Source organism: Myotis lucifugus, unplaced genomic scaffold, assembly GCF_000147115.1.
Source record: "Myotis lucifugus unplaced genomic scaffold, Myoluc2.0 scaffold_395, whole genome shotgun sequence".
Taxonomy (NCBI): Eukaryota; Metazoa; Chordata; class Mammalia; order Chiroptera; family Vespertilionidae; genus Myotis; species Myotis lucifugus.
Window position 1 is genome coordinate 816,673 of NW_005871443.1, and position 13,969 is coordinate 830,641.

General features: G+C 42.3%; 1 protein-coding gene and 1 non-coding gene across 2 annotated transcripts; one reads left to right on the forward strand and one right to left on the reverse strand.

The window, feature by feature from the left end:
• Nucleotides 1-480: 480 nt before the first annotated feature.
• LOC111823112 lies at nucleotides 481-691 on the reverse strand. The gene has a single exon (XR_002826116.1). It is a non-coding gene; the product is annotated as a small nucleolar RNA U3 (small nucleolar RNA).
• Nucleotides 692-1,610: 919 nt separating this feature from the next.
• LOC106699411 lies at nucleotides 1,611-8,502 on the forward strand. The gene is made up of 3 exons (XM_023743486.1): nucleotides 1,611-1,700; nucleotides 7,384-7,464; nucleotides 8,380-8,502. The coding sequence occupies exons 1-3, from the start codon at nucleotides 1,611-1,613 to the stop codon at nucleotides 8,500-8,502; spliced, it is 294 nt and encodes a 97-aa protein (XP_023599254.1).
• The last annotated feature ends 5,467 nt before the right edge of the window (nucleotides 8,503-13,969 follow it).

Below are 13,969 nucleotides of genomic sequence, written 5' to 3' on the forward strand. Positions count from 1 at the left end.
CCGCCAGCCCCAGGTGGGGCGGCGCAGTGGGATTTGCCTGCAGTATGCAAATTAGCCACCATCTTTGTTGGTGGTTAATTTGCATATCACGCTGATTAGCCAATGGGAGTTTGTAGCGAAGGTACGGTCAATTACCATGTTTGTCTATTATTAGATAGGATTATTAAAAGATAAGAGATCCTGCAGCTGTGCGTGTCCCATGGGTTACAGTCTGAATTGTGTCCCCCCAAAATTCAAATGTTAAACTCCCAACCCCAGCACTTCAGAATGTAACCATACTTAGAGATTCTGCTACAATGAGGCAGTTAATTGCTAAGCCAATCTGACTGGGTCCTTAATAAGAACAGGGAGAGATATCAGGGACCCACAAGCACAGAGGGACAGCCATGTGAAGAGGCAACAAGAGAAGAGAAGCATTGAGAGAAACCAAACCTGCCAACACCTCCATCTGGGACTTCCACCCCCAGAACTTCGAGAAAAACCACTCAGACTGCGTCCTCTCCCTCTTACTCTCCCAGTGGGAGAGAAGAGCGATCATCAATGGCTGGTGGCAGCTGCAAAAGCAACACCAAAAGCCAGCTTCATGCTCAGGAGAGAACACTGTGCCTCCTCGTGGTTTCGGGTGCTCTACACGTTCAGAGAAACTTCTCTAGTGACAAACTATAGAAATGATCCCTGAAAGTATAGTCTTAACCTGGGGGTGGGGGCTTTTCCGAAGCGAACGAAACCCACACATACCATAGTGATGGTGACTCTTTCCAACTGTGCTATTTTACCCACACATATATTGGCCTGAGTTTTCTCAAAACCTTTTCACTCTCAAAGCTTGACAGAGCGTTTTGAATCCTCCAGCGTTTTTGAAACAGTTCAAGCTGACATGTTAATTAGCACACAATTACTGAATGGCCAATCACACACCACTTATTTCCAGCCCCGCCTGGTTTACGTAAACGCTGACGACAACAAAGTGCACCAGCTGTGGGACAAGCCTCAGCTTAGACCGAGGCGTGGAAGCCGGGACCTTTCACAAGAAAAACATGAAAGTGGAAGATGAAATGACCACCCACAGCAGAACTCTGACATTTGCAAAGCACGCCCCATTTTTAAACTTTGTCCTGTGATCAAAGCACCATATGTGTAAATGTTGTTTTCCAAATAAAGGGATTATTAGGTCATAAAAAAAAAGATAAGAGAGAGCGGAAATAAAGAAGGGTGGAAAGGAGGGAGGAAGGAGAAAACATGAGGAAGAAGGGAAAGAAAAGACAAGGGGAGAGAGGAGGAAGAAAGCAAGGAAAGAAGGAAGGAAGGGAAGGAGAAAAGTTAGTTGGAGGAGAAATTCTTTGACCTATTCTGGGAGAAGCAAGGGGTGGTCATCAAAACGGCATCACTAAGCCAGTCAAGATCTCTTGAGAAAATATTCATTGGAGTGGAAGAATATTCAATTTTCTGTTAAGCACGCTCAGGCGATCCTCTTGTCCTCTTTCCTTTCTCCTTAGCTCAGATGCCTTGGCAACTGTCATGTGATCGAGCAAACACAGCCCTCTCCAGGGTAGCACCTTGGCCTGAACCAGTCTCTCTCTGCAGGGAGCAGGTTGGTGTTGCTGTTTGCGATGCGCAGGGCACCCCGGCTGACACTTCCCTGCAGAAGTGAGTACCTGCAGAGCACATGGGAGAAAGCCTACCAGGATCACAGGAAAAAGGTAGGAACGGTGGGTGCCAGGTTCTGGTGGCTCAAGGCGAGGCCCCCAAAACAGTAACCATGAAATGCCAGGGCTTTCCCTGAAAACCAAAAGCTAATTTTCTTTTCAGAGATGGAATGGTTGAAATGACATTTCCTTAAAAAGTCTGTCACATATGTTGCCATACAATAAAAATTCCATTAAATAGATCATGGTTTTCATGTGATATGTTTTAGGACCATTTCCTTTTCAATTAAAGCATATGTTTATAAAGTACTTAGTTTTTCATAAATCACTCAAAAGTATCTTAAGACAAAAAGATCTGAGGGGCCCTTTCCCCTGTCAAAATGGCATACTCCCTCATGGCCAGTGTGCCTCAGTTGGTTGGAGCATGGTCTCATATACTGAAAGGTTGCAGGTTTGATTCCTGGTCAGGGCACATATCTAGGTTGCGGGAGCATACAGGAGGCAACTGATCAATGTTCTCTCTCACATCAATGTTTCTCTCTCTCTCGCTCTCTCTCTCTCTATCCCCCTCTCTCTAAAATCAATAAGCATATTCTTGGGTGAGGATTTAAAAAAATCAGTATTCTTCAGTGGGGACAAAAAGCCATTTTTTATCTCCATTAGAAGATTCATTATTATTTCCATTTGATTTGATGCAAATGTGGACGTCTTTTGAGAAGGTCACCATGAGGTTTCCAAATGGCCTGCCGTGGTCTTCTTCCTATGAGACTTCAGGGGAGCCATCCAACTGCTCAGTGCTAGGTTGGTCATGTCTCCACATCAGTGTTCATCCAGGTTGAGAAATGCTCTGAGGGGATGTTCTGGTACAGACTGTTGCTCTGTGATTGTCTGTAGCGATCCCCCCAGGCAGAGGAACCAAGGTTTCTGCAGGATAATGAGACCCAGGCAAGCCTTTTACTCCTTCAGGGTTCTGCCCAGCTGGGTTGTGGTGTGACATGGTGGCCTCAGGGAGGCTTAGGTGGCACTTACTACAAGGCTGGCCCGGTGCCCACATGCACAACTGGGCCCTGAACCCATTGTGCTCCTTGAGAGTCCCACTGAGCACTCTTCGCCCAGCTGTTCCAGGGCTCACCCTCACTTCCTAGACCTCTGGCCTTCCTGGAAGTCTTGTCTGTGCCTAAGAAGCACATCTCCACATGGCACTGTAGTCTCTTGTTCTGCTGTCTCATGTTGCTTCATGATTGATGTAACAGATTTATTATTTTGTTTGTTTCCCCCAGCCTGTGAGGGGGTGGCTGTGTCCTGTCACCAAGATATTCTCAGCACCTAGAGCACACAGTACCCACTTAGTACATTGTTGTTGCCAGGGAAAGATTGAAAAAGGTATTCATGCCTGGCCACTGTGGCTCAGTGGTTGAGGGTCGACCTATGAACCAGCAAGTCACGATTCGATTCCGGTCAAGGGCACATGCCAGTCGATGATTCTCTCTCATCATTGATGTTCCTATCTCTTTCCTCTCCTTTCCTCTCTGAAATCAATAAAAATATATTTTTTAAAAAAGAAAAGGGTATGCATGACAGTAACAAGTATAGACCAATTAGCATCACCTTTTTGAATAATAGACAAGACTGTAAACACCATGGGTGTCGTGTTGTTCATTTTTGTATCCCAGGAACTAGAATCGTCCCTGATAAGAGATGGTTGATAAACACCCCCAGTAAAAATAAGTAACCAGGCTCTGTGCCTAAGAAACTGTAAGGTGAGGAAGATTCAAAAGAGTCAGTGTGGAAAGTGGAGAGCTGATTGAATGGAGAGTGTGTTGACAGTTGGCATGGGCCCCAGGTGTGGGTGGGGAGCATAAACTCACATAACACCGACTCATGCAGTTCTACGATGTCCGAGAAACACATGGTTGCTGGGGCTAACAATGGAGTACTGGCACACCCCAATACAGCTCGCGGTCAGCAGCTGGGCATGGAGCCAGGGAACCAGTGATCCTGGCATGAGGAGTTAAAGGGAGGGCCACAGATCTTACCTGGAAGGGGATGAAGTAAAGAGGGGGAGCCAGTCAAGGAGAGATGCTGGGAGCCATGTAAGGTCAAGGAGTCACTCTTGAGCACAGTCAACTATGAAAGCTGAAAAGAAAGGGACTGTGAGTGAAGAATGGACAACTGAAGCACAGCTTCCCAAAGGGGTGGTTCCTGTGAGGACGATGCCTGAGACCTGGGACAGCTGTCCCCATGGTGTAGAAATCATTTAGGGGAAGACAAAACTGTGGCCAGATGCTAACGGCCCCAGTGAATGAGAGGAAACAGGTTTGCAGCAGAACGTGGGTGAGGAGGAATGAGGGCTGTGGGTATGGGAGAAACCCTGCTCTACCTGGAGGCAGCAGGGAAGAACCAGCAAGACCCTTTTACACTCCATGGCATTAAAGCTTGGCTAGACCAGCCAGAGTGGCTCAGTTGGTTGAGCGTTGTCCTGTGCACCAAAAGGTTGCTGGTTCGATTCCCTGTCAGGGCACATACCTGGGTTGTGGGTTTGATACCCAGCTGGGGAGCATATGGAAGGCAACTGATCAATGTTTCTTTCTCACATCAGTATTTTTCCCCTCTCTCCTTCCCTCCCTCCTTCCCTCTGTCAAAGCATGTCCTCAGGTGAGGGTTTAAAAAAAAAAACTTGACTTAGAACAAATTCTTCCATATTAAGAATAGGGGAAGTCAGTTCTTTAAAGTAATTTTGTTTCTTACTGCTTGGCTGAGAAACCTGGGAATATAAGGGACTTTGATGCAATAGAGGGGAGAAATAGACTTGAAGGAGACCGCCATGCCCCAAACCATCTCTAGAATCCAGAACCATGTATCATCCTGGCATCTCAACAGAACCTTCTACCTTGCAGTTGATTACACATTTATGCTAAAATAAAATCAAAGTAACCTTAATAAAATACAAATTGCTATTTCTCTAACATAATAATTTACAATATAAATATCTCATCCTTAAGCCAGTATCTTAATTAACAGGGAAACACTAAAAGTGTTCCCTACAAAGTAAGGAATAAGACAAGTATGCCTACTATCTCTTTTATGTTTTTTAAAATTGTGTTGGAGGTATTAGCCAATACAAGTAGACAAGACAAATCCATTAGGCAAGAAAATAGGTATTGGGGTTTTTTTCTATGTGTGGATGAAATGATTAAATAACTGATGAGTCCAAAAGAATCAATGAAAAAATAAATATAGTTGGGGAAAGTGATTACAAATTATATCACGGACAAAGGGTTAAAATCCTTATGTATAGCCCGGCTGGTGTGGCTCAATGGATATTCAGTCATTGACCCATTAACCTTGAAGTCACTGGTTTGATTCTGGGTCAGGGCACATGCCTGGGTTGCAGGCTCAATACCTAGTAGGGGGTGTGCAGGAAGCAGCCGATTGATGATTCTCATCATTGATGTTTCTATCTCTTTCTCCCTCTCTTTTCCTCTCTGAAATGAATAAAACTATATTTTAAAAAACATGTTAAAATATCCTTATGTATAAAGGACTTCTAAAAAGGAAAAGAAAAATGCAAACAACCCCATATGAAAATGGACAAGTGATATGAACAAAAGTTCACAGAAAAAGAACTGCAAATAGCTCTTAACCTATAAAAAGATTATCAACTTCACTTGTAATAGAGAAATGCAAATTAAACTTGCACTCTAATGCCATTTCTTAACTATCAGATTGGCATAAGTTCCCAAACTTGTTGGCAGTGCTCTGGTGGGCAAAAGGGCACAGCCCTTTGTGTGTGTAGCGGGGGAGGGGTTAGGGGGTGATTTAGCAATGTCTAATGAAATTATACACCCATTTTTCCTTTACCCAGCAGTCCCATTTCTTAGTATCCACTCCGGAGGTACACTGGCAAAGATACATGAAGAAATTGCAAAAGATTCTAATTGCAGCATTATTTGTAATAGCAAAATTGGAACTAACCAAAATGCCCATCAAAAGTGAGCTGGGTGAATAAATTAGGATGCTTTCACACAGTGAAGTATTATACAGCTATAAAAACGGATGAAAAACAGCTGTATATATTACTATAAAGTTATCTCTAGAATGTATTTTGAAAAAAACAATGGATGAAAATGTGTAAAATGTGCTCTTTATATCTAAAAATAGGGAATGAAGAGGGAAGGCAGGGGAGAGTGGGTGGGAAGAAATCAACCAATGAACTTGTACTCATATATGCATAACCCATGGACACAGATAATGGAGTGGTGGGGATCTGGAGGGGGGACAGAAGCCAGCTGGGAGAGGTGAATAGGGGGGAAAGAAGGGCCTATGTAATACTTTCAACAATAAAGATTAAAATAATAAATAAAAATAAAAAAGAGGGGATGAAAATGTGATATATATACTAGAGGCCTGGTGCACAAAATTCATGCACTTGGGGGGGTGCCCTCAGCCAGGCCTGCACCCTCTTGCAGTCCAGAAGTCCTTGGGGGATGTCCAACTGACAGCTTAGGCAGTTAGACATCTTTAGCACTGCCATGGAGGTGGGAGAGGCTCCCGCCACCACCGCTGCACTCGCCAGCCATGAGCCCAGCTTCTGACTGAGTGGCATTCCCCCTGTGGGAGCTCACTGACCCCCAGGGGACAGCTCCTGCATTGAGCGTCTGCCCCCTGGTGGTCAGTGCATGTCATAGTGACCCATCATTCTGCGGTTCAGTCGATTTGCATATTAGCCTTTTATTATATAGGATGTATATATATTATGTATCTTCATATTTTCAGAAATGAAAGGAATCACTATAAAGTTAGAAGATTTGTCAATAGGGAATAGGGTGAAGATGGTAGGGCTCAGACCACTTAGTAAAATGAGCTGTTTGACAGATTTGACTTTGGAGCCATGTAAGCATGTTACATGTTATAAAACAAAATGAAATGTTAAAAGCATTCCAGAACGAGTGTGTTATTCAAACCCTCTCACCATCCAGCCCTTTCACCATCCCTTGGCTCTCCACACATGGGCTCTGTTCCATCTCTGGGGGTTTGATTCCCAGAGTGCATGGTGCTCACATTATCATTTCAGCAGACTCAGCTGTGGAGCTTCCCAATGCTGTCACTCTCAGATTATCAGCTAATAGGTCCCGGTGGTTAGTGATATCTATAAGCAAGTATCTGTATAGAATCTGGGGAGGGGGGATTCCTTTTTGTTGCAAATGGTAAATAGCCCTCATGCATTTAGTCCATCACATTTTAAAACATACATTTCTTCTCTTGCTTATACATTTTCTGATAGGAAACTCTGCAGGGATCATTTTGCAGTTAATCAATGTTGAAGGCGCTCATCCTAAAAATATTGCTGGAGGCTCAGAGATTAGGGTGAGGTGGGTACAGGGACATAATTCACTGTCTTAAAGGCCTTGGCAACAGAGTGCAAAACAGAAATGTCAGCTGACGGTTGTGGTTAATGAAACCTCACTCTGTACCCATTTAATTCTCTGCTTGAAAATGACACAATAGGCTCATTTTTGAGGGCTGCCTGATTCCTCCAGGGGATATTTGGATTCTGAATCAAGTCCTGAGCCTCATTCAGAACTTTCTACCACAGCCGACTTAGAAGCTTTGGTGCCAGGAATACTGATCTATACATGTCCCCAGTGCCAGCCACCCAGAAGCTGCGCAGTCTACGCTGACATTAATTATCTACTACAAGTGTGCCTGAGGTCACATCGCCCGCTCTGTGCCGCAGGTCCGGGAGGCCCAGCCCCTCGTGGACACCCGTGCCCCGCTGTTTCTCAGCCACTTCCACCTGAACCTCAAGAAGCTGAAGGTATCTTTCCATTTTACTTCTCAGCTACCATCACAGCTAACTAGAAAATGTCAGCTTCAAAACCCAGGAAAATGGGAAAGGCAGGCTCAGTGAGGAATAAACAAGTCACTATCAAAGATAGAATGCTGTCTAGGCAACCAATTAACCTTGTCACGCTCCAAGTGGAACTGGCGGGAACTGCACCAGAAATCTTTCTCTAGTCTTCATGTTGATCCATCATGCTTTGAGGAAAAGGGGGAGGGGGAGGAGAGGAAATTCACAGTGGTCATTTAGTTATTCAGTAATTAAGTAATTAGCATCATGTCTTTATACCAGGCCATTTCATGGCCACCTCAGAATATATATTTCTTGATGCTTAAGCCATCAAGTGAAACTAAGAATCTCATAGGTTATGCTGATAATAATGCCCCCAAAAGCAAACCACTATGTGCTTTTTATGTGCCTGTTAAGTAATACTATCCTAAATTAGCAGAACAAAAACTATGTAACCACTTTCTAGCAAATCAACAGATCAATCAATGTAAAAACCTAAAACAAGAGGGTTGTTGTTTTCCCTGGGCTTAAATCTTTTCTTCTGAGCAGTATAAGATATCTTTCTTAAAATATAAAGTGATTTCCTCAGTAGCATCACTGACACAGGTCAGAGTTTTAGAGGATGACATACTTTCACAAAGAATCATATCATCCTTTCTGTGACTTTCACTCTGAGCATATGAGATTTGGCTCCATCCTAATGGTTTCCAATTCAGAGACCAAGGAGCCTGCACACGTCACACTCATGCTGGAGTTTGGGGGCAATGGGAAACCCACAGGGTGCTCAAGTCTAAGGGGTTGAGGGATCCTCTGGATAAACCTGTGCACAGTAATAGCACAGATGCAGCTGGTGCTTGTAGAGGCTCCTGTGTCTGCCCACAGCTGGAGGAGGAGAGGCTCTCCGTCATCGACAGGGACAACCGCCTGCTGCTGGAGAAGGTGGCCTGCATCATGAGGACCAGGGGACAGACTGACAGCAGAGATGACTACACACACAGGAGGTAACTGGGGCCCAGAACCACCCGGAAGGACCCGGAGCGCTTGGCTCCAGGGCCTGAGCAGAAGAGTTGCCCATGAGACAGAGTGAGGCATTTCCGTCCTCCCTCAACCACATGCCAGAGAATGAATGGCCTTTTTCTCTGTGGTCCATGTTTTACCTGAGATGTGGCTTCACTCAGGAAGGTCTGGGGCAGGTGGAGTTGGCCTGGGTGTCAGGAACATCCTGTGCCTCCTAGTTGCACCCACTATCCAGTCGCTGTCATTAAAATCTGGAGCTATGGGTCAACCTCCATTTTCCTTGGACAGTTTACATTAGATCTAGCATCACTTTCCACTTTAAAGACAGATATTTAATCTGAGTGCAAAATCACTGTTCAGTATTGATTACCTTAAAGCTGTGATGAAGAGCCTAGTCTAACAGTTAATCCCCGGGATCATTCAGAGAGAAGCTTACCATTGTCCCCACTTCAGCTCCAGTGCTCTGAGATTTTACCCAGGGAGAGAAGCAGACCAGAGCACAGAGAGCTCCTGGTCTCACCCAAAAAGGAAATAACATCATTTGCAGCCTAGTGTGGAGAAGTCCAAGCCTTATTGGACATGAAATAAAAGGCATCCCAATTGGGAAGAAAGAAAGAAAGAAAGAAAGCTGTCTCTATTCACAGATGATATGATCTTGCATATAGAAAATCCTAAGGAAACCACTAAAAAAATAAGCTATTAGACCCAATACACAAGTTCAACACGGTAGCAGGATACAAGATCAATATACAAAAGTCTCTTGTATTTTCATATACTTGCAATGAACAACCTGAAAATGAAATTAATATAATTCTACTCACAAAAGTATCAAACAGAATAAAATACTTGTGAATAAATTTAACAAAGGAAGTGCAAAATTATATTCTGAAAAACTACAAAATATCATTGAAATAAATTAAAGAAGATCTAAATAAATGGGGAAAAAATCTCATGTTCATGGTTCAGAAGACTCAATATTGTTAAGATAGCAATATTCTCCAAACTGGCCTACAGATTCAGTGCAATTCCTATCAGAATCCCAGCTTACTTCTTTGCAGAAATTGACAAGCTGGTTCTAATCAGATGGAATTGCAAGGGACACCAAATAATCAAAACACTCCTGAGAAAGAAGAATAAAGCAGGATTTCAAATTTACTACTAGGCAATGGTAATCAAAACAATGTGGTACTTGCATAAGTGCAGACATTTAGAATATATTTAATAGAATGGTATAGTATTAAGAGTCCAGAAATAAGCCTATGTGTCTGTTGTCAATTTATTTTCAACAAAGGTGCCATGACCCCTCAATGGAGAAAAAATAGTATTATCAATAAATGAAGCTGAGACAACTCGTTATTCATATGTAAAAGAATAAAGTTGGATTCTTACCTCATCCCATATATGGATCAAAGCCTAAATGTAAGAGCTGAAACTGTTCAACTCTTAGAAGAAAACAGAGGTGAATCTTCCTGACCTTATATTGGGCAATGATATTAGATATGACACCAAAAGCATGAACAACAAAGGAGAAAATAGATAAGCTTAATCAAAATTAAAAACGTTTGTGCTTTGCCCTAGTCCATTTGGCTCAGTGGATAGAGCATCAGCCTGCAGACTGAAGGGCCCTTGGTTCGATTCCAGTCAAGGGCATATGCCTGGCTTATGGCTTGATCTCCAGTAGGGGTTGTGCAGCTGATCAATTATTCTCTCTCATCATTGATATTTCTATCTCTCTCTCCCTCTCTCTTCCTCTCTGAAATCAATAAAAATATATTTAAAAATATAAAAATAAGAAAAATGTTTGTGCTTCAAAGAACACTATTAAGACAGTGAAAAGACACCCCACAAAATGAGAGAAAATATTTGCAAATCATATACATATATGATAAGGGAATTGTACCTAGAATATATGAAGAACTCTTACAGACTATGATAAAAAGACAACCAAATTTTAAAAATGGGTAAAGGACCTGAATAGATATTTCTTCAAGGAAGATATACAAAAGACCAAAACACACATGAAAAATGCTCAATGTCATTAGTCACCAAGGAAATGCAAGTCAAAACCACAGTATGATACCACTTTACACCCATTAGGTTGGCTAGAATAAAAAAGGCAGATAATAGCAAGTGTTGGTTAGGATGTGGAGAAATTAGAACCCTCATTCACTGCTGGTGGGAATGTAAAATGGTGCAGTCACTTTGGAAAGAAGTCTAGCTGTTCTTCAAATAATTGAACATAGAGTTGCCATATGATTCAATAATTCCACTCCCAGTTACATACACAAGAGAAATGAAACATGTCCACAAGTAAAACTTGTCCATAAATGTCTACAACAGCATTATTCATAATAGCCAAAAAGTGGAAACAACCCAAATGCCCATCAACTGAAGAATAAACTATAAAGATGTAATTTTGTGACATCAATAACCAAAAAGATGAAGACAGTTATAACGGAACAGTTTTTGTATATCGCTGAAGTTAAGCTGGTATAAATTCAATTAAGAGTGTTATAACTTTAGGATGTTAAGCACAAAATCCCCATGATTGAGCACAAATCAAACAGCTATTGAATATACACAAAAGAAAATGAGAAAGGAATTTAAATGTTTCACTGCAAAAAGAAAAAAATCCAACACAAAAGAAGACAGTAATACGGGAAATGAGGGACAAAAAAACTGTACAGCATATGGAAAACAAATAGAAAGGTGGCAAAAGTTCCTCCTTGTCAGTAAACGCCTCTTCTGTACCCCTTCCTTCATTTCAACACGCTCTGATGCTGCAGATTTCTTCACACATCCACGTCTTTAGCCCTGTTGTCACCCTGAGCATCAGCTGAACAGGTGACTTCACAAATCGTGACCTAAAATGCATATTTGACTGTGGTTTGAAGCCATTCGATGACTCTACATTGCCTTCAACATAGGTCAGAACTCCTTGAGCTGCACATGAGCCTCTGTCAGCTTCCCACTGCACTCTTGCCAGATGTGCCATGCCACCTGGGATGTCCTTGCTCTCCTTGCTTGCCTGGTGACTCCCACTTTTCTTCCAAGCCTCTGTCCCAGCATTACTTCTGATTGCACCTCTTCCCACTACAGTCAGGAAGTCCTGAGCATTCCTACCTCTGTGTCCCCACCTGCATCTATAACATTGCATTACATTTTCTCCCTACATCTCATCTCCCTTAATTGGGCCGTGAGGTCCCTGAGTTCAGAGCTACTGGTATGTTAGTTCATCTCTGAAACCCAGCATCTCCCAATCTGGGCACCTGGAGAAGAATGGGCTACTAAGTGTTTGCCACCAAGAGCATACACTCCCTCTCTGAGAGCCCCTACTGCCCTGTTGGCACTCGGGCTTCCCTCATGAATGCAGAATGATAACTCTGTCCCTGGCTGTAACTCTCTCACTGCTCCAAGAAATATCTATGGTGTTTTTGTTGTTGTTGCTGTTTTTAGTCTAAACAGGGGGAAAAGAGAACAGAAACTTCGCAGAGTTCAAAGGAAAGCAAAGTGCTGCAAAGAGAAAACACAATCAGTCTGGGAAGGATCACAAACTCAGAGCCATTGTATGGAGCTAAAAAATGGCAAGAAGACTGGGCAAGGGCTGAGAAGTACCGGCACGCCCTCGAGAAGTATCCTGGGAGTGGGCAGACAGGCAAGGGAAAAGGTAACTGTGGTTTCTTTTTCATTTTACATCCATAGCTATTTCAAATCTCCATTTACTTCCTCAGATTTACCAAACATATGGGCTCACTTATTCTTTGCTTGTTTAGGGCATTTTATTCTGTTGTCAACAAGCCTATGCCAAATGGTCATACCCTAATAATAGAAGACACAGAACAATGACTCAACTGACGAATTCCTCCACACAAACAAAAATTGTGAGGAGATAAAAATGAGCTCAGTTGACTGATTATAGGCTGTGGGAGAAAGATTTAGTGAAAAATAATAACTTAGCAGGATAGTATGCATAAAACCTCATTAAGAAATCATGTGACAATTCTGAATTAGCTGCCACACACTGCTAGTCCAGAAAAGCAAAGAAAGAGTTTGCATCCAGAAAATCAAAGAAAACCAGTAATTTGAAAGAGTTTGCCAGATAATTTAAACTCTAAACTCTCCCTGTGCATCTTATCCTTTCTGGTGACACAACCATAATTCTGAATGGAAAACAAAAAGAAATTTTAATTTTGTTATTAATTATCCTGCTCATGAATGTCCCAATAAATCAAATGAAAGAGTTGTAAAATCTCCATCTGGATATATAGCCATTATGCAGTGGAACATTTCAGCACATTGCTTTCCCTTGAAATCTAGTCCATTATAGAGAAAAATGCATGATATCAAAGCTTAAACAAACACTCCTGGCCCCCACCCCCCACCCCCTGAACATGCTCCAGGCCCCACAGGCTCCCATCCCACGCTCCTCCCTGAAAGGGTACTGCTCCTTTAGGTCCTTGCTGTCCCCACAGGCATTGGAGTTGATGTTGGCTCCACCAGCACTTTTTTCCTTGCCTGGTAGGGACGTTGAGAAGCCCAATCCTTCCTGCCTGCTTGCCTTGGACATTTCTTATAAAATCTTAAGGCACAGAGGAAACAAATATCTTTTGCAAAGAAGCTTAACTAATAAGCAATTACTGATCACTAAGGCATTCAGACAATTAAGTTTGTTTTGCAATTTACATTGAAAACTCGAACATTCTGTTTCAAATCTTTATTTTTAATTTCATTAGTTGTTTGTTTAAACAAAAATGGGCCATACTCTATGTAATTTTCTGTAAATTGCTCATTTTGTTCAATAACAGTGATTTTTAACCTTTTTCATCTCATGGCACACATAAGCCAATTACTAAAATTATCCGGCACACCAAAAATAAATATACATATGTTTTTGCTGATCTAACAAAAAATGGCATAATTTTTATTCATTCACACCAATTGGTTATTGTTGTGTTGGCTACTGTCATTTTTTATTTGACATTAAGGGAAAAGAGATCAGTGCCCCTGACTAAATAATCAGGTATTGTTCCCTTCCATTCTCTAAAAATCAATGGAGGCTTCTTAACAAGTTGGCTATGTAGATAAACGCGGTACTTGCTGCCTCCCACAACATCAGAATTACAATTAAAATACAGAACAACCATCATTCAGAACCACCTGAAATCTATCTGAAGGAAGTCCTACAACTAGAGCAGTGGTTCTCAACCTTGGCTGCACATTAGAATCACCTGGGAATCTTTTTTAAAATCCTGATTTCTGGGCCTCATCCTCCAGAAATTCTGTTTCTTTGTTACTGATGTTGTGGCCCCACCCCATAACAAAGAAACAGAATTTCCGGAGGATGAGGCCCAGAAATCAGGATTTTAAAAAGATTCCCAGGTGATTCTAATGTGCAGCCAAGGTTGAGACCCCCCTGGGTTAGGGGATGATTAGGCTGGCAGGCAGAAGCAGTTAG

Coding starts and splice junctions, on each gene's coding strand:
- LOC106699411 (XM_023743486.1), top strand. CDS start 1,611: ATGCGCAGGGCACCCCGGCTGACACTTCCCTGCAGAAGTGAGTACCTG. Junction 1,701..7,383: donor ACCAGGATCACAGGAAAAAG/GTAGGAACGGTG, acceptor TCTGTGCCGCAG/GTCCGGGAGGCCCAGCCCCT. Junction 7,465..8,379: donor TGAACCTCAAGAAGCTGAAG/GTATCTTTCCAT, acceptor GTCTGCCCACAG/CTGGAGGAGGAGAGGCTCTC.